This window comes from Ictalurus punctatus, chromosome 9, assembly GCF_001660625.3.
Source record: "Ictalurus punctatus breed USDA103 chromosome 9, Coco_2.0, whole genome shotgun sequence".
Lineage (NCBI taxonomy): Eukaryota > Metazoa > Chordata > Actinopteri > Siluriformes > Ictaluridae > Ictalurus > Ictalurus punctatus.
This window is the reverse complement of record NC_030424.2, coordinates 11666103-11686459: the sequence shown is the minus strand read 5'-3', so window position 1 is coordinate 11686459 and position 20357 is coordinate 11666103. Positions and strand designations below refer to the sequence as shown.

Genomic DNA, 20357 nt, shown 5'->3' with positions numbered 1-20357 from the left:
TTTTATGATGTAGAAAAAAACAAAACAATTTTATACCACTTATCCTACACAGGATTGCAGGGAGCCTAACTCAGGGAACTTGGGGCATGAGGCGTGGAACGCCCTGGACACAATTGCACACCAATGACAATCTGGAAATCCCAATCAGCCTACAACACATGTCTGTAGACTGGGGAAGGAAACCGGAGTACCCAGAGGAAACCCCTGTAGCACGGGGAGAAGAAGCAACTCAGCGCACACAGGGTGGTGGCAGGATTCTAACCCCCAGCCTTGGAGGTGCAAGCCACCATGCCTCCTCATGAATCCAAAAGGCTCATTTTATGAGTTATCCTGGCAATGCTTTACATTACAATTCCCTTAACAATCCTTTTTAACTAGCATTATTTGCTCTATTAGTTGACATTAACAAACCATGAACTTCAGCATCAATAAATCAATAAAGTACTGTAAAATTTGTTTCATTGTTAACATATTGACTTCTGTTAATGAATCTGATCAATGTTTAAAAATATGTATAAAAGCATGTCACTAAATGTTGATAACTTACTGGTCTTCAGGTAAGTTTTTATATAATTATAATCATAAATATATATAGCATACCTTTGTCTAAATTTCACCAGCTAACACATACAAACTGCATTAAGGTACTAATTATATTGGTCATTTTGGACTTTAATTTACTAATTGTTTGTATGAACACTGTTTAATACAGGTGTTTAATTGCTTAATTGGTTAAACAGTTCATATGAACATTAGTATTGTTAATGTTAATATTATGTATGTTGTATTAGTGTTTTAGTTTTTGGTTTGCTCATGTTAACTAATGTATTATGTGGTAAATAATGTATATATTTTGAGTGTGTTGTAAAAAGGTTAAAACATTTCGTCCACTTTGCATGAAACATTGAGGCTCACTTAATGACAGCTTCTTCACAATGCACCTCACTGAGTCACAGTTTGAAATGCCACTATGCCACGTTTGCACACACGGTCACACGGCTATTGTGCTACTATGTACTTATGTTTGTTTTAAAAGCCTTTTTTGCATGACCTTTAAAGGTCATTATTTAAATGTATCTCAGTATAGTCTGAGATCATTTTATTTTGGAGGTCATTTTGATCTTTTGAGCATATGAACTAGCATGTAAAGTCGTTAAAGAGAAAACCCATTCTTAATTTTTAATGGATGTCAGGGTTTGTGCACAGCTATTGTCAAGTGTTGAATACCACACATCTTTCATTCTTTCTTTCCTTTTGTTTTTTAGTTCTATTTCTATTACCATCTGACTTGGAACTCCAAATCTAGCAATCCTAAAGCTGACATAAAAATAAAAATGTAAAAATATTGTAACATCTGATTCCTCTATAGATGACTTATTCCTCTTGAGGAATCATTACATAATTAGTGTAGAGAAAGCAGATGGGTGGAGGGGCAGAAAGAGTCAGAGGCGGTGGAAGGTGGAGGGGACGGAGTTGAGGCACAACTGGAAGAGTCTCTTACTGAGAGTGAGGCAAGCACAGGTCAACACAACACCCGTCACCACAGCGGACGCCACCACCGCCACTATCAGAGACAAGGATGGGTGTCCAGCGACCATGGAACCCTGTGTTTCTGCTGAGGGATTAAGTATGGAGAAAGAGATAGATCAAAGAAAGTAAGAAAGTTCACAGTAAATCTTCCATAATCGAGAACAAAAGTTTGAACATTTAGCAGATTTTTCCTAAAAAAAAAAGATAAAAAAAAAAAGATATTGTCCCTACAAATAAATGCATTAATAATGTACCATACATGTCAATTTAAGACAATAGATATATTACAGCTGAATTATTTCTATTAAAATTACACGAATCTGTATATCATCTTCACAATATATAGTGACAATTATATTATGGATTCTACACATTTATACCACAATGCTGTTTCTCAAATCCGAAGGTGTGGATGAATTCCCTCTAACAGCACAGCTCTGACAGTATTACTGGCTGTAATTCAAATGATAAATATTAAATTGCTTGTTCTAATGTGTTATCATTTGTATAACAGCAGCTCATTTACATAATCTAAGGCTAATAATAAACAGTTTATGGAGAAGTATTATGTAACAAAGAAAAATATATAAACATTAATATGCTGAAGCTTTCTGTAAATAGACATTTATTGAACATTTATAGAAGTTGTCCGTGCTTTGTAACAGTCAGCGGTAAAGCTGTAACTTCAGTCGTTCAGTCTGCCCATGGATATCACACATATCACATATAAATGTAACTATAAAAAACTAAAAAGTATTGATAATTTTTTTGTAAATCACAGTGGTATAAGAGGAATAAAACCCTTTAGGACACAGTGTTATAGGAAAATAATCCACTTTATGGTTGTAACGGCATTACACCTCTCTACTGTGGATTATTTTCCTAGAACAGCACATCCTATCATATAATCCCCCCCCCCCCTCACATATTATGTATCCATTGTAGGTAATATGCAAATTGCATTGCTTTTGGGGAAAAATGGTCTGTCATGCTTATTTACCTATACAGCTGACATTGTCTGGAGAAAGAATCTCGTCGTTATGACACCGGCAAATGATGAACCTGCTATCTTCATCACGTTTGCAGCTCTGAGTCTGACAGTGGCTGCAGTTCAGGTGCACTTCAATTTCAGCTTCTCCATGACTCTCCATGACTGAAGGCAGAACAGAGACACAGAGCAACACCTCAAGCTGTCAAAATACTTTTGTGATATTATATTGCATAGGTGTTATTATTTGGCATTCAGTATGACAGATATGCCACGTCACAAGGTATACACAGGAGAGTTATAAGCATTACCAGTTACCATATTTAATCAAAATTTCCAAGCCAACTACCTCTCAAAAGCCACACAAATGACCTGAAACTATCCCAAAAAAAATTCAGGCACTGGAAAAAGGAGACACATTCTTTGTCTTTTTGTCATCCTTTTCTTGGAAACAAATTCACCATGGTGCACACACGTTTCTGAGAATCCACTCCACAATTCCCCTTTCCCTCTCATAATCTTTGTAATATATCTTACAATAGAAATGGTTTTGTACATCATAGACACTGCCTGCACTTTGCTTTTGTTTGCAGAAGCGTATTAAATTTCAGATTGGTTGCTATAAATCAAGATCTTGGTGGCCATGGAGAATTTTTAAACAAGACCAGTTCTGAGTAAACAACACAATCCTGGCAACCCCGTCATTAACTATACAGTCCTCTGCTCCTCCCTTGAGCATGGGGAAGCATGATTTGTGCCCATATGGGCCTCTAATAGTGCTTGTTATAGTTCCCATTTTTAACTACTAGGAGAAAAAGCTAAGTAACTCTAAGGAGCAAAATGGGGCAGTGAGCATGCTTCCCCATGAAAGGCGAGCAAATCTACAGAACACTGGCTTATATCTGTCAAACAGCCTTTAAAAAAAATCGTTGGTCACTCAGTCTAAAAAAACGAGGATTAACGTTTGTTGATAGGCTGATATATAATGGAATGTATTGGAATGTATTGGAACAGCAAGCCTATATACAGCTCTCTGGTCTTCGTGTTGGTTTATGCTTTTTAACAACAAATGCAGTCTTCACAGGGCTCAAACCAAGAACAGACATTCAGAGCTATTATTAATTGTTTAAAGAATCAATCTAACAGGTCACACCTGGGCAACACCTGTCCAATGTTTCTGATCACATGAAAAATAGTTCAAAGAAAAGGTGCCATGTTCTAAGTTGTTTAACACATCTAGATTTAAATATCAGGAAATGAATGCTGAAATTGAGATCTATCGTCTCATTCATCCATTCATGTCAAATCCAACTGTCTTCAGTACATAACAAAACCAAAATAATTACCCAGCCATTCCAACACTCTTGGAGGGGACTGTATATGATGAGGCTCTGCCCCACCTGCAGCTATGGATGAGCCACCACTGTGTAGTATATTTATATTTTTCATACCATAATTGTCTAACCATAATAAAAAAAAAAATTAAGACAATTACCTTGATATGAAAATTTAATACTGGTACATACCAAGCACCAAATGTTTAAACATTCTGAATGATAATGATATGATATTAGACTAGAAATGGTCACATCCTGTATACACAGCATTCCTAATAAAGGAGTTAGCTGCAGATTATGTTCAGATTTAACCTGAAATGGCCACAAAATTGTGATTTACCACAGCAGTAAAAGTGAAAAAATATTTGTCAAAATGAGATTAATGAGAATGTGAGGGAGTGACAGAGGAGAATCAGCTGGGCTTGGTGCTATATGAGAGAAGGAGAGATAAGATATAAGATGACATGAAGTAGATGAGGAAGATAGGGAGAAAAAAATACTGAGAGAGAGTGAGATGGAGAGAGAGAGAGAAAATGTGAGTATGGGTGTGATGGGAGGTGATAGTGAGTGAGAGTATGTGTGATATTAAAGAGTTGCCAGAAATACAACCCCAATTCCGAAAAAGTTGGAACAGTATGGAAAAAAAACAAAAAAAAAACCCGAAGGAGTCATTTGAAAATTATATTCACCCTGTAATATATTGAAAATGTCTGGGTTACGCATGTAACCCTATTCCCTGAGAAGGGAATGAGACGTTGTGTTAGCTGAATGCTGTGGGAAGCTCACTCACGCGTGACTGGTATCTGAAGCTTGTGTAACATCATGCCTATTTATAGGCCTGCTGTGATCAGGTGACATGACAATTAAGCGCGTTGCGTGATATATAAACGACACCTGTGAACCGCGCCGTCAGCCTCTATTATCTGAAGCAAAGATGCAATTCACAGTCATGCCACAGTATGACAAAGCTACGCAATGTCAAATTCCCTTTTCTGGGAACAGGTTGACATGCGTAACCCAGACGTTCCCTTTCACAGGGAACTTTACATTGCGTTAGCTGAATGCTGTGTGAACGAGAATACCCACTCCGTCATACTGAGTGTACAGCTTGTTCAAAAAGGCCCGAGGGTAACTGCAAGACACTTGAGCCTGGGCCGGAATGTATATCCAGGCTGTAAAATCAAATGAATCTGTGCAGCGTAGACCACCCTGCCACAATACACACATCCTGTAAGGATACCCCTTTGGACAAAGCCTTCGAGGAGGTGACCCCCCCTAGTGGAATGAGCCCTTATACCCAGAGGCGTAGCAAGACCGCGTGCCTCATGAGCGATAGAGATAGCTTCCACTATCCAATTAGAAATGTGCTGTTTCAACACAGCATCACCTTTGCCATTGCCGCCAAAGATGAACAGCAGCTGCTCTGACTTACGCCACTGGCCGGAGCGGTGAATGTAAGTACAGAGATCCCTTACTGGACACAGACGGCATTTTCTCTTGTTCTGGTATGAGGAACAGAGGAGGGCAGAAAGCCTGCAACACTACTGGCTGGGCAGCAGATGTAGGTACTTTAGGAATATAATCCGGCCTAGGATACAGGAAGGCCTTGGCTAATCCAGGTTTAAAGTCAAATCAGGAAGGGGCAACAGAGAGCTTGTAGATCTCCTACTGGCTTGAGAGATGTCAGGGACAGCAGAAGAGCTGTCTTTAGAATCAGGAGCTCTCAGAGGCTGACACTATGGGCAAATGCGGCAGCTGACAGACCTTCCAGGACCACATCTGCATCTGTTAGAGGATGTTGCCTCACAGAGGCTCCATCAATAGGGGCGTGGCTGGACAAAATGGTGGCCACGTAAACCCTGATTGTAGGAGGAGCCAACCCCCTGAGAAACGTCCTTGTAAGAACTCCAGGACTGTAGCTATTGCGCAGTTAGCTGGGTCTAGCTGACGTTCCTCACACCACAAGACAAAAGTTGCCACTTGAGTGCATACAATTTTGTCATGGATGGCATTCTAGCATTCTACATTCTAGAATCGATGAGCCGGTGCCCCTCAGGTCCAGACCCACAGTTTCCATAGTTCCGGCCGAGGGTAATAAATCAGCCCTCCGGCTTGAGACAGTAGATCCCAGAGAATGGAAATCTCTCAAGGAGTGCCGTCTATCAGGGATGTTGTCTCTGAGAACCATATTTGAACTGGCCAATAAAGTGCTACTAGCAGCAGACATAGACTGTCTTGGCGAACTCTCGCTAGAACTTGTGGGAGCAGAGCGATTGGGGGAAGAGCATATAGATGTGACCTTGGCCACATGTGCACCATGGCGTCCAGCCCTAATGGTGCAGGAGGAGTAAGGGCAAACCACAGCGGGCTGTGAGTTGCCACTCCCGCTTGACCAAACCTCCATTAATATGGACTCCACCACTTGTAGATGGACCCACCAATCCCTGGGCCTCAGCCCAGCAGGATGTCTGTCTGCACATTCCAGTTGCCCAGAATGTACATTGCACTCGCTGACAAAACTTTCCTTCTGCCCAGAGAAGAATTAGTTGTGCCTGCCTGAACAGGGGGCGCAAATATAATCCTCCCTGGTGGTCAATATATGAGACCACTGCTGTGTTGTCTATAAACACATGGTGACCTCTAAATTGAGGAAGAAAGAATTTCAGTGCTAGAAATATGGCCCGCATTTCTAGGCAATTTATATGCCACTCCAGATGAGGAAAACTCTAGAGACCGTGAGCTGGACAGCCGTCTAAGTCCGCACCCCAGCCTGTGAGGGAGGTAGCTGTCTTGTGCTAAGGAGACACCCCTAGAGTGTGACCCAAGGATAGAAACCGGGGACACTTCCAAATTCTCAGAGCACGTAGGCATCGCTGCGTGACACTGATTACTCTCAGAGGTTTTATCCTTGGACGAAACCCCCAACTTCTCAGCCACCACTGAAACGGTCTCTTGTGCAATAGGCCCAACGATATGATGTTTAATGCTGCTGCCATAAGTTCCAACAGTCTCTCATAGAGACTGGAGGGAATGCCAAGATCCAGCTTTATCTTGTTCAACGTTGATAGGAATGACCTTACGTATGTTGTGGATATTAATGCCTTCGTTGTAGTAGAATCCTTATAACCCCTAGAAAAGTTGTCTACTGCACTGGAGAAAGCATACTTTTCTGAGGTTCAACCTGAGCCCCAAGCTCTTCCTGTGGGTGAGAACAACATCTCTATGTTGAACCTCAATTTCCCTGGATCGTGCTAGAATTAACCAATCATCCAGGTAGTTTACTACATGTGGGGGGGGGGGGGGGGGGGTGTCGAGCTCTGAACTGGACCCAGTAACCTTGTTTTGCCCTGTCACAGCTCGCTGACCAGAGAATGCTGAAAACTTGGGACAGCCTTGGTTAGGTGGGGCCCTACAGTAGCACTGGGGGCTAACTGCCCTAACAACCTCATGTCCCCTGATACATCCCTCCACAGCCCCTCAGGACCGCTCCTCTTTTGTCTGCTTGGCCTTTATGACCATTCTCAGATCAGGCCCAGTAGCAGGCGTGACTGTGGCTGCCCGGTTCCCCTGGCTGTCTGCAGGGGTTGGCAGGCTGCCGTACTTGCTTTCTGTTCCTCCCTCGCACTAGCGCTGGCCCAGGCTCCACTCGTGGATGTCCGGATGAACTCGACACAACAGGGAAGGAACTGGCTGAATTCCGCCATATGTCGACCTCACTCAGCAGGTCTGCTTGGTAGGCCTGTAACACTGACATTGTCTGCCGTGACCCACAAGCCACAAGACCCAATACTGCATAGGCCTCGGCCACCAATGCCATGGATGGCAAGGCCGACCCCCCTAAATTACCTGCCATCGATGGAGAGTGGTAGTTTGCAAGCGCCTCCTCCACCTTCAGCATGGCTAAATAGCCATGCCATTCATTCCCCACGATGGCTGAATAATCCGACATCACGGGGTTAAAAATATGGTTTATGCATGGCTTTTCCCCAGAAGCCTGATATTTTGTCATGCACTTGTGGAAAAAATGGGGAGTTTTCTGCAGTGTGAGGGATTTATTTCACTGGGGAGAAAAAAGCTCATCCAGCCTTAGTAATCACTCCAAGCAGCTCTTTATATGCTTCTCTCAGTTTTTAGCACAACCTTCTGGCTCCTCGGAGTCAGAGAGGAATTATTATTTTTTATTTTTGTGTGTGTGTTTTTTTTTTTGACTTTCTATAGCAGAAGGAGGAGTCGCGACGCAAGTTCCAAAATCCAAGAGCTAGAGCAGCGCTCGTCTCCGGCTCCTCTTCCAGATCCATTTTTGAAGGCTCCTTATATACTATGATTAGATGATTGCCTCAACTGTTTCACATCACCTTCTTATTTATACTGGTCACATCGCTATTAGTCCTAAATTGCACCTGTCCCAACATTTTTGGAATGTGTTGCATGCATCAATTTCAAAATAAACGCTTATGTTAAAAAAATGACGTAGTTGATTAGGTGCAGCATCAAATACCTTGTTTTTATACACTTTCTGTTTACAAATCACTCCTCGTTTTTATTAGAATTTTCCTTACTGTCCCAACTTTTTCAGAATTGGGGCTGGAGCTTTTCTTGGTGCCCATTCATATAAGTTAATGTAAAATTTTGTGAAAGTCAATGTATAGTAACAATGTAAGGTGGGTTTAAAAAAAAAATTCTAAATATACAATCTACAATGCTATAAAAATGTATTTATGACAACCAACCACACTGTAGTAAATCACTAAATAACTCTGACCTTCCAGACATTGTAGCAGATACTGTGATGCTAGGGTCAATTTACATAAGGCTTTTTATTATTACACACTGTACAAAAAATATCATGTTTTCTTGTGTGTGCGTGTGTGTGTGTGTCTGTTTGTGTGACTGCTTGAGTGTGTGTGTGTGTGTGTGTGTGTGTGTGTGTGTGTGTGTGTGTGTGTGTGTGTGTGTGTGTGTGTGTGTGAGAGAGAGAGAGAGAGAGAGTGTGTGTTTCCAGCACCTGCCAGAGGATGCAGAAATAGCTCTCCTGAAGGGTGGACAAAAGAAACGCCATCCTGTCCATCTGCTGCGAGGTCATCAGCACTGGACACATCACCACCTTAATAGAAATGTGAAGCGTGAAAGCATCTCAAAAACAAGGCCACCTTAACATAAACATGTATTTCAAAGCCTTTCTCTGATATGGAATCTTTCTTTTTGCTTTGAGATGAATAGCAGATAGATGTGTGGGAAGTATTGACATATACTGATGAGTCATATAATGGCTGATGGCATAAAACAAAGACGTCATAGTATTCGTAACTGACTTAAAAACAAACAAAGATACAAATCATATTTGCAAAGACACCTATGTAATGTACATTTTGAGACAACAAGTTGTGAGAATCACATACCTACAGTAAATTCAGTATCAATATTATATTTCATGTCACATTCATACAACAGGCATTTGAAATTTGCAATTCAGAGACCATTGGTTTTGTCTGGGTTTTATTTGGGTTTTAGTCCTGTTAGTTAAGCATTGTGTTGTTTCCTGGTTGAAGTCATTGACACAGAACTTATATTAAATCACTCTGTTTATGTATTAGTATTTCATGCATATATAACACCCTGTAGCATTAACATCAAACAAGGTATCATTTGTTTGTCTATGATATACTAATAATGCTAATTTCCACCAATGTGGCTTTGGAATTTTCATGTCTTTTTTGTAAGAAATGGCTTATTCTGTACACATCTGTCTTTTCATTAAAACCACTTGGTAATCAAATGGGATATCAGCCATTTTACTGCCTTTCACACTACCGATTTATTCTGACATGAAAGTCTTTACTTAATAAGAATTTCATTTACACATTATCTTCGTTACTAAACTTGCATTTTCTCATCAGTCCTGAGCTTTTAAATTTGTGCTTCATGCAGAGCACTTTGTTGGTGGTCCTAACAAATGGCCATATTAGAAAATGATTGCAAAAACTTTTATGTTGCTGCACCTTCTAAAATGCAAAAGATGTCCTTTAGAGTCCAGAAACTACAGTAAACCCAATATTGTTTGTAACACAGTAAACTCCAATACAGTGCATCCGGAAAGTATTCTCAGCGCTTCACTTTCCCCACATTTCATTATGGTACAGCCTTACTCCAGAATGGATTAAATTCCTTATTTTCCTCAAAATTCTACAAACAATACCCCATAATGACAACATGAAAGAAGTTTGTTTGAAATCTTTGCAAATTTATTACAAATAAAAACCAAAAAAAGCACATGTACATAAGTATTCACAGCCTTTGCCATGACACTCAAAATTGAGCTCAGGTGCATCCTGTTTCTACTGATCATCCTTGAGATGTTACTACAACTTGACTGGAGTCCACCTGTGGTAAATTCAGTTGATTGGACATAATTTGGAAAGACGCACACCTGTCTATATAAGGTCCCACAGTTAACAATGCATGTAAGAGCACAAACCAGGCCATGAAGTCCAAGGAATTGTCTGTAGACCTCCGAGACAGGATTGTATCGAGGCACAGATCTGGGGAAGGGTACAGACACATTTCTGCAGCATTGAAGGTCCCAATGAGCACAGTGGCCTCCATTATCCGTAAATGGAAGAAGTCTGGAACCAGCAGGACTCTTCCTAGAGCTGGCCGCCCGGCCAAACTGAGCGATCGGGGAGAAGGGCCTTAGTCGTGGAGGTGAACAAAAACCCGATGGTCACTCTGACAGAGCTCCAGCGTGTCTCTGTGGAGAGAAGACAACCTTCCAGAAGAACAACCATCTCTGCAGAACTCCATCAATCAAGCCTGTATGGTAGATTGGCCAGACGGAAGCCACTCCTCAGTAAAAGGCACATGGCAGCCCACCTGGAGTTTGCCAAACAGTACCTGAAGGACTCTCAGACCATGAGAAACGAAAGATTGAACTCTTTGTCCTGAATGGCAAGTATCATGTCTGGAGGAAACCAGGCTCCAGACATCATCTGGCCAATACCATCCCTACAGTGAAGCATGGTGGTGGAAGCATCATGCTGTGGGGATGTTTTTCAGCAGCAGGAACTGGGAGACTAGTCAGGATGCAGGGAAAGATGAACAGCAATGTACAGAGTCATCCTTGATGAAAACCTGCTCCAGAGCACTCTGGACCTCAGACTGGGGCGAAGGTTCATCTTCCAACAGAACAACGACCCTAAGAACACAGCCAAGATAACAAAGGAGTGGCTACAGGACAACTCTGTGAATGTCCTTGAGAGGCCCAGCCAGAGCCCAGACTTGAACCCAATTGAACATCTCTGGAGAGATCTGAAAATGGCTGTCCACCGACGCTCCCCATTCAACCTGATGGAGCTTGAGTGGTCCTGCAAAGAAGAATAGGAGAAACTGCCCAAGAATAGGTGTGCCAAGCTTGTAGCATCATACTCAAAAAGACTTGAGGCTGTAATTGGTACCAAAGGTGCTTCAACAAAGTACTGAGCAAAGGCTGTGAATACTTATGTACATGTGCTTTTTTGTTTTTTATTTTTAATAAATTTGCAAAGATGTCAAACAAACTTCTTTCACGTTGTCATTATGGGGTATTGTTTATAGAATTTTGAGGAAAATAAGAAATTTAATCCATTTTGAAATAAGGCTTTAACATAACAAAATGTGGAAAAAGTGAAGCGCTGTGAATACTTTCCGGATGCACTGTATTTACCATGTAGAGGTCTTTAAACAGGCAGTTACACATACATTATCACAAAATATGTCAGTGTGCAAATCAGTATGTGATTAGTGATATTGTGTCTAAATCAATACACTAACCTCTGTATCCTCCACCACCTCCTCCAGCAGTGCAGGAACCTCCTCCTCCTCCAAACCCTCCAAACGTCACCCAGCCAAATTTAGACAGGGCCTGGGGGCAAGGTGAGCCACCTTCTGCCCCTTCAAACAGAGATTTTCCTGCCCACACATGAGTAGAGGAGTCTTTCCAACCACCTCCCCCTCCTTTAGAAACACACACACACCATTCCACTGAATGACTACCTTTTTCTAAACCACTTGACAAGTCCATTGGTTAGTGAATTCAGTTGATGTTGCAGTAACTGGTCAACAAATACCCTCTTCTCAAAATACACTATAAGGGACTGTGCCTAAATACATTCCTAAACTTCAGACTGATGGATTGCTTGTCATGCCGCAGATCTCAAGCGGTGATTTGGTAATTTCATATAATTAAAAGTTTAAAAGCATCTTCTACGAACCCACAGGAAATGGAAACAAAAATATCTTCCAAGTAAAAAACGTTTTCAACAGCACAGACAAAACAGCTAAGCTTCTGAAATCTGACATATATCTGAGAAATGTCACACCTAACGAGATTGCAGAAAAGCGTTCCAAGTTTAAAGTGTAGTTTTTAAAATTCCTAGTAATTCACTGGTCACTTCAACAAGTTTAAGTGAAATAACTATTGATTTTCTGCTGGAAAGTGGTAATTGGAAACATTCAGCCTGTCTAGGAGGTAAAAAGTTAGATGAAGACCTGCGGCTCCAGTTCTGCCATTGACCCCAGAGGCCAACGTGTCGTTCTCATACTGTTCTAGAGGGATCTGTTCCAAACTGCTCTCAGGTTGCTCCAGATACGCCTTCCCTCCTCCACCTGCTGCTATCAGCAGAGGCACCGGCTCCCCGTTCTCCATCTGCACCAGGACCCCCCCCACCACCGGAAAAAAAAAGAGTTGATTTTCATCAAAGAACAACATAAACCACTGTTATCATCCCAGACCTTCCCCGACTTCCAGCTGTGGCCCAGTTCTGATGACTTCAAATGCTTTCAATATGTCCCAAGAATGCTGTAGACATGCATATTATGTTAAAGACTGCGGTCCACATGGTTTCCTTTACACACCGTCACCACTCTAAAGGGATGTGCTCATGATAGGAAAGAGTAGACTGGAAAGAAAAAGTATGAAGCTTACGTGGAAAATGAATGTGGCGCCCCCACCACCGCCTCCACCCCCAGCCCATTCCTTATCAGCTCCATCACCTTCGAACCGGTCCTCAATCACAGATGACTCACCTAAGCAGACCTTGTGAGTCAGAGGGTTCCTCTGCAAGAAAACACAAAACAAAAAAAAATGCAAGAAAGACAGATGAGAGTGGAGAGATGAGAATGTCAAGGACAATCCAAATTTGTACCAATAATACCTATAATATAAGGAGTGAGGGACACTATATTTAGCTTTCAAACATAAATATTCTCCACTTTAAACAACCATGCTATCATTTAAACCAACAGAGACCTTGAAACAGCAGAGTATTACAGTGTCTGGATTATATATTTGCTACTACGTCTGCTATAGTTTTGCAGCTATGCTCACCCCTGGGCAAGCATCTTCCCCCTGGTGACCAATCAGGAGGTATAGGATGTCTCCTTTCTCCAGTGTGAAGATGGCTGAAATGATGACACCATGCGAGCGTTTGTTATGGTTTTTTGCCCCTTTGCCTCCTGCAGCTCCATATGCGGAGATCCTGAGAAGGAGGTTGCCAGGGTATTTATAAACTATTTGATAAACTATAAAAAATTTTCACATTCACATTTTTAGCATTCTAATATATTTGCACTGTGATTAGCACGTTTGCCTCACACCTCCACGGTTGGAGGTTCGATTCCCACTGTCACACTGTCTGTGCAGATTTTGCATGTTTTCCAAATGCTTCAGGGGTTTCCTCTGGGTACTCCGGTTTCCTCCCCCAATCCATAGACATGCGTTGTATGTTGATTGGCATGTCCAAATTGTCCGTAGTGCATGTGAATGTGTGTGTGATTGTGCCCTGCAATGGATTGGCACCCCATCCAGAGTGTCCCCCACTTTGTGTCCCAAATCCCCTGGGATAGGCTCCAGGCTCCCCAAGGCACCTGTGTATGATAATCTAATTTGGGCATACAGCTTTAAAAATCTTGACAGACTCTCTCTCTGCTATTCTCCTACACTCATGTCTGCTACATCTATTATTCAGCAATATTTACAGACAGAAAAAATCAGCAAGAGTAACGTGTATACTATCTTGGGGGAATCCAAACATTTGTGATTAATTTCAGCTGTGGCTTAGGGCACTTAAACATAATTATGCAACCCATGTTAAAATGCCTTGAAACTAATGAATGAGTAAGTGGAAATCAGCTGTATTAGTCACCTGCCAGTTTTTCAAATGACAACACTCTTTTTTTAACAGGGGGTTCAACTCACAGTGTTTAAAGCTCAATGGCTAATTATTAAGAGCAAAGAACCAGCCATCTGTCTTTCTTTCGAGCTAGTTTCTCACTCTTCCTCAGCCTCTCTGGCATGTCTTAGTACACAGTGCTAGCCGGGCAATTATAGAAAATCACTTCAAAGGCTTAGTGTAGAAACCATCTTACATAGAGAGCAGAAACAGATTCCTCTATGCCCTACAGTCTGTGAAACTTGTCTAGTACTTCTAGTGTGTGTGTGTGTGTGTGTGTGTGTGTGTATGTGTGTGTGTGTGTGTGTGTGTGTGTGTGTGTGTGTGTGTGTGTGTGTGTGTGTGTGTGTGTGTAAACAGAAAACAGCATGAATAGGCAAAGGGGCATGGCTCTGTTTGGAACTTCCAAAACACTCACAAAACCTGTTTACTGTAACAATTCCTCTTAAGCTTACAGTGAGTAAGCACTCACTGTCTATATGGTGTGTAGATGAGGGAGTAACAAAAGGTACAAAAAAAATCCACAAGTGTGCATCAGGACCAAGATCTCATGGGACCCAAAAAAAAAAAATCACTCGAACGAGTGGCTTTTACTCCCACACTGGCAGGAGTGGGTGGTAGTACATAGGATGATAAGAGACCACATAGGTTAACATTGGAGAGTACTGGGAGAGGTCTGATGCTTGCATTCCTTTATCCTCAGTAACTGCTTTATCCTGGTCAGGGTCACTGTGGTTTACTCATTTTTAAGGTGGCAAAATTAATTGAATTGCAATCACGGTTTTGATCCGGTGAGATAATATAACCACAAAAGGCTGCAATTTAATTGACTTAATGTATAGATACATTTGTGAAAGTGACAACCTATTCTCTATGCTGTGTACTCTACACATGCTCCGTGCACATGTAAGCCTCATAATAAAACAGATGACCAATCAGTATCTGTTTAGGCAATGTGTGTGGTGCATGATCAGATGGCTATAAAGTGTGAACCAGTTTGAAGTGTTAGCTAGCTGGTAATTATGACATGGTTGCAAAGGGACAAGCAAACGCTGAATTGGTGCAAAAAAGAAATAAAACGCAACATCTGTTGTTTGGATTTCTGTTCAGTGACGTTGATCAGAATGAGGTACTTAATAAAATATGCAAATTCCAAGTTGCCATGTCACACAGCAGCACAACTAATTTGTTCCAACATCTGAAACAGCACCAACAACAGTATGACAAATGTATAATGGCTGCAAAAACAAATGTAAGAATGGGCAGGATTGCTCAAATTTTCTGTGGTAGTGGCTGGGATAGGTCCGAATTCTTTTGGATCCAGGTAGGAGCGGGGTTACAAACCACCTACATCAGTGCAGGAATCTTTTTTTTTTTTTGTATCTTTTTTTTTTTTTTGTATCTGACAGTAATGAAGGTGATCACTAAATTGTGGTATATATTGTGGTAACTTGACATGTGAAGAGATGTGCAAATTAAATGCATTCATTTGTTCAAACAGGCAAAGTTTGAACTGTCATATTTGATTGATCAAATCAAATCATATTTGATTTATCGTCACAATATGTAAAATGAAAACATGAAAATATTTTCGGAAATTAATCCAATCTTCACAATGACTTCTTCTGAAGTTTTTTTCCACAGCAGCCTTTAAGGGACTTTGATGAACACTTACTTGTATCTGTTGGTAGCAGGCACCTTCCACATCTGAACACCTCTGAGAGGGCCTTCTTTTCCCACCAGCACACTAACGTTGGTGTTGCGATAGGCACTGTCACACTGTGCTTGAATAGGGCCCCGAGGTCCACTGGCACCACATGAGGTGAACAACCATGTAATCTGAGACACCTCTGAAAAAGCAACATTAACTGTCTCCTTCTTTGTGGTTCACGTGTGCCTCATTTGTATATACTGTAACAAGTTTATGGCTCAAAAAGTGAACTAGGTTTAAGAATGTTAAACAATCAAAGACCATTAAATGTACTATGAATTTGTCATACAAGCAGAGTAAAACACTGTACCTGAGGCAGAAGGTTCAGGAAGAGGACTCAGGAAGTCTAACTGGCTGATGGAGTCCAAATCATGTTGACGGCCAAGAAGCAGAGCTTTTAGATCTGATTAGATCAGAGAGACAGTGAAAGACCCAGAACAAAACTAAACAGGTTGTAGCATTTGGGTCAACCTTTTCCGACCTTCAAGACCACAAATTTTCCATGATCACAAATAATGCACCATCGCAAAAGCATAAAATAAGATTTCTGAAGTGCATTGGCCTGAAGATAAAATATAAATTATATAAGAGATCATGGAGAAGAGATTATTCCTGTCAGCTCAGGCCAGTCTGGTCATTCCTCTGATCTCTCTCATTAACACTGACTACTTTTACATGGACAGCAATAATCTAATTATTGACATTATTCTGAATAAGACAATATCCTGATTAAGGTGTTTACATGACTTGCTTTTAGAATATTCCTTTCATGTTCCTGTTGTACATGTTATAGAACATAGATCGATTACCGGCATACATCATTACGTCCCCTCCATGCCACGCCGCCCGATGTTCCCTCCAGAATTTCACATATCAACATACAGTTCATCTTCGTTATGATACCGTATACAGTTTTGGGTGTTTCATTTTTAATTTTACATAGGCTTTAAATGCAGTTAATTATTTGTCATGCTATATGTGCAAACAGATGACTGCTTGAAGCCATGGGCTGCGTCCCAAACTGCATACTTACCTTCTATATGGTAGCCGAAATACATGTCCCACCTACTATATATCAGGTAAGTACGTGTTTTCAGATGCAGCCTTGCTCTCGTTTGCCGTTGAATGGTTGAGCACTGCTGTGTGTGTACGCGTCCTGTCACAAAATATAGTCAAAACTCCCACACAATATTAATAGTGTGATTACGGTGTGTACATGTCTATAATGCAATTCAATAATGTGACTAAAACAGGAATACTCTACATGTCTTAATTCCATTTGTGTTTACTTCAAGTCGGATTAAGGTAATCAATAATCGCTGTTTACATGCTAGTTTCTTAATCGGAGTATTGTCTTAATCGGGTTAATATCGGAATATTGTTGTCCATGTAAACATACTGAATGTGTTTCAGCCTGCACACCCTCCACAAACAGGATGTCATTTTGGTTTTCACACCATACTGTGTAAACTGAAGCTCTTGACCTGTATCTGCATGATTTTTTTCCCATTGCGCTGCTGCCACGATTGAGTGATTAGATAACTGCATGAATGTGCAGGTGTACAGTGTTCCTAATAAAGTGGACGGTGGGCGTACATTAATGCTGGTCAAAAACAAATGATGCACAGAATGGAAATTTACAGCAATGCGTAGGATTACATTCGATTCCTCCATGTCTGAGCATAACTATCTAATGCACAAACAGCAATTTGCTCTTGGCAGGGGTGTAACAGTTATGTAGCACGTGTGTGGGTGGAAAAAAGGTCACCTGTGTCAAAACATGTTGCACTTAAAGAAATATCATCCAGCGCAATGTCTGCTTCTGAGTCAGCAGCCCACTGGGCATGCACTTTCAGATGGAACCTACAGTCAAAACAAATAAAACAAATAAAGCTAACGGATTAAAACCAAAGTCAAGCGTTTAATGTTTGGTAATATTGAGGTGTTTATGCACAAGTCATACATAATTCTGTTCAAAATGTGTGTATTCAGAGTATTCAATTTGTTTAATTTATTTCAGTGTTTGCCAAACAAAAAAAAATCATCATTTCTTCACCTATTTAGGAGGTCAGTGATCTGTAAAGTGACGTCTTGCCAGTTGTCCTTCCAATGTCCAGCCCTCTCCCACACTAAAGGGGTCACTGAAGAACCATTCTCTACCACCGACAGACGCACAGTGCCATTAAAATCCCCATACAGATACAGGGAGAAGTGCAACTACACAGAAAACAGTAGAAATGGATCAACAATATAGAAGGAAAAATGAACCTCAGAGCATTCCCAGGATGTACCATCTGAAAAACACAGTTTAGAGTAATGACCTCAGACTTGTCAAACATAGCCATTAGTGTCCTGAAATATGAGAGCATACCCAGCATAGGTTTCAACCATAAAATGGTTGAAAGAGCCACACAGGAAATATCTAAAAGCTGACCTTGTGTACAAATCATGAATGTAATTTGAAGGAAATCTGAAAATTGGTCTAAATGGCACTTTAAATGCATCACACTGGAAGCCTTGAATAAGATAAATTTCATTCTTACTGGTGAGAAAGATAGCCATTCAGAATTTTCACCTGACAATCCTGCTTAGACAGAGTCACAGGAAGAGCTGGGCTGTAAATTGATGCTTCATCTCCATTAGCAATTCCTCTGACCTTCAAGAACAAGAAGTGTCCTAAGGAGAGAACAGAAAAGAGCAGGCAAGAAATAGAAAGTTATTTATTTGCAAAGATTGTATATACAGTATGCATGAATTACACACTTGTGTTACATGTAAATGCTGGAAGGTTTTAATATACTGTATTTCTAAAACAGAGAACTGAGTATAAACTTGAATTTGTAGGGTCCTAAAGACCACCCTCTAGTTTTATGCAATATAACAATAGTAGTTTTTATTAGTGCACGTTAAAGAAAATGAAGTAAAATGAAACAGCATTTAAATGTTAAAAAGTGCAAAATTCTATAGCTGAAACAGTATTATTCAACAGTTAGTTCCAGACCACTAATTTGATTGGTTGAGTGGCATTCCAAATGTGCTTACAGTCATGCGAAAAGATAAGCACACCCCAGGGAAATTGTTGGCTTTTTTTTTTTTTTTTTGACATATTTGGACAAGCAAACATTTGATCCTCTTTGAAACAGTGTCTACTAATAAAGGTGATATTTTGTAGTAATTTTCACATTTTAAATGAACAAAAACAGATCAGTCACGTAGAAAATGTAAGTACACCCCTACATTTATAACACCATCAAAACCATAGAATTAGAATCAGGTGTTCAAAATTGGGAGCCAGTTATTAGAAGCTGCTTAGGGAATGCAGGTGGAATCTGTCTTATTTATGCCCCTCTCATATTTAGTGTCTGGTGTTCCCTTTGTTATTGAGATGTGTGGTGTCATCATGCCAAGATCTAAAGAGTTCCATAAGGCCTTCAGAAAAAAGGTTGTGCATGCCTATGGGTCTGGCAAGGGATTTAAAAAGACCTCTAAATTATTTGAAATACATCACTCCGCTAAAAGAAAAATAATCTACAAATGGTGCAAATTTCAAATGACTGCCATTTTGTCCATGACTGACGATCCCAGCAAATTCAGCCCAATAGCAGACCGTCTGATTCAAAAAGAAGTCTCCAAGAACCCCAAAATTTCATTACAGGATCTGTTAGTAAGTCTCGCAAATGTTGGTGTCAAAGTGGATTCGTTTACAATCAGAAAGAGATTGCACCAATTTGACCAGCATGGGAGGCATGCCATGAAAAAACCTTTGCAAGACTACAGTTTGCCAGTGAACATATAGGCAAAGACCAGTACTTTTTTAAATAATGTGCTCTGGACAGATGAATCAAAGATAGAGTTGTTTGGCCACAGTAACAGCAGACATGCTTGGAAGTGACCAAAGACAGCTGTTCAGGAGAAGCCCCTCATACCAACTGTGAAGCACGGTGGTGGAAATGTTATGGTTTGGGGTTGCTTCACTGCCTCAATTACTGGACAGCTTGCATTCATTAAGTCAACTATGAATTCTGTATAATATCAAAGAGTGCTTGAAGATAATGTGTGGCCATCTGTCCCAAAGTTGAAGTTAAACTCAAAGTGGACTTTTTAATAAGATAATGATCCTAAGCACACTAGCAAATCCACCAAGTAATGACTAAAAATAAGAACTGGAAAGTTATGGAATGGCCTAGTCAAAGCCCGGACTTGAATCCTACTGAAATGCTTTGGGGGGGATTTGAAATGGGTACTGCATGCAAGAAAACCCTCAAACATCTTGCAACTGAAAGAATATTGCATGGAAGGGTGGTCAAAAATTCCAGCAAGCCTGGTGGACAATTATGTAAAACACCTACAAGAAGTTATTTCTGCTAAAGGTGCAATACTAGCTTCTGATTCCAAGGGTGTACTTACTTTTTCCACAGAAGAATATCACATCTACTGATATTTCTTTTGAATAAATGATTGAAAAAGCTCCTTTTCCTTGTGGTTTTATTCAAGTTTATCAACCTTATTAATAGGCACTGTTTCAAAGATGACCAAATGTTTGCTTGTCCAAATATGCCAAAAAAGCCAACAATTTCCATGGAGTG

At 40.7% G+C, this 20357-nt stretch overlaps 1 protein-coding gene across 5 annotated transcripts in view; it reads right to left on the bottom strand.

Annotated features, from left to right (window-relative positions):
• Positions 1 to 20357, bottom strand: part of ltk (leukocyte receptor tyrosine kinase) — an 83977-nt gene that overhangs the window by 18535 nt on the left and 45085 nt on the right. For 3 of the 5 annotated variants that reach the window (XM_047157594.2, XM_017477193.3, XM_047157597.2), the window contains 12 exons: positions 18347 to 18447; positions 17828 to 17988; positions 17540 to 17634; positions 16082 to 16174; positions 15736 to 15910; positions 13217 to 13367; positions 12815 to 12946; positions 12379 to 12535; positions 11662 to 11844; positions 8861 to 8959; positions 2531 to 2683; positions 1502 to 1615 (listed from right to left, as the gene is read on the bottom strand). In XM_047157594.2, the coding sequence (XP_047013550.1) occupies positions 1502 to 1615; positions 2531 to 2683; positions 8861 to 8959; positions 11662 to 11844; positions 12379 to 12535; positions 12815 to 12946; positions 13217 to 13367; positions 15736 to 15910; positions 16082 to 16174; positions 17540 to 17634; positions 17828 to 17988; positions 18347 to 18447 (1614 nt within the window). The remainder of the gene's footprint in view (positions 1 to 1501; positions 1616 to 2530; positions 2684 to 8860; positions 8960 to 11661; positions 11845 to 12378; positions 12536 to 12814; positions 12947 to 13216; positions 13368 to 15735; positions 15911 to 16081; positions 16175 to 17539; positions 17635 to 17827; positions 17989 to 18346; positions 18448 to 20357) is intronic. The other 2 variants (XM_047157595.2, XM_047157596.2) reach the window with 2 other exon arrangements.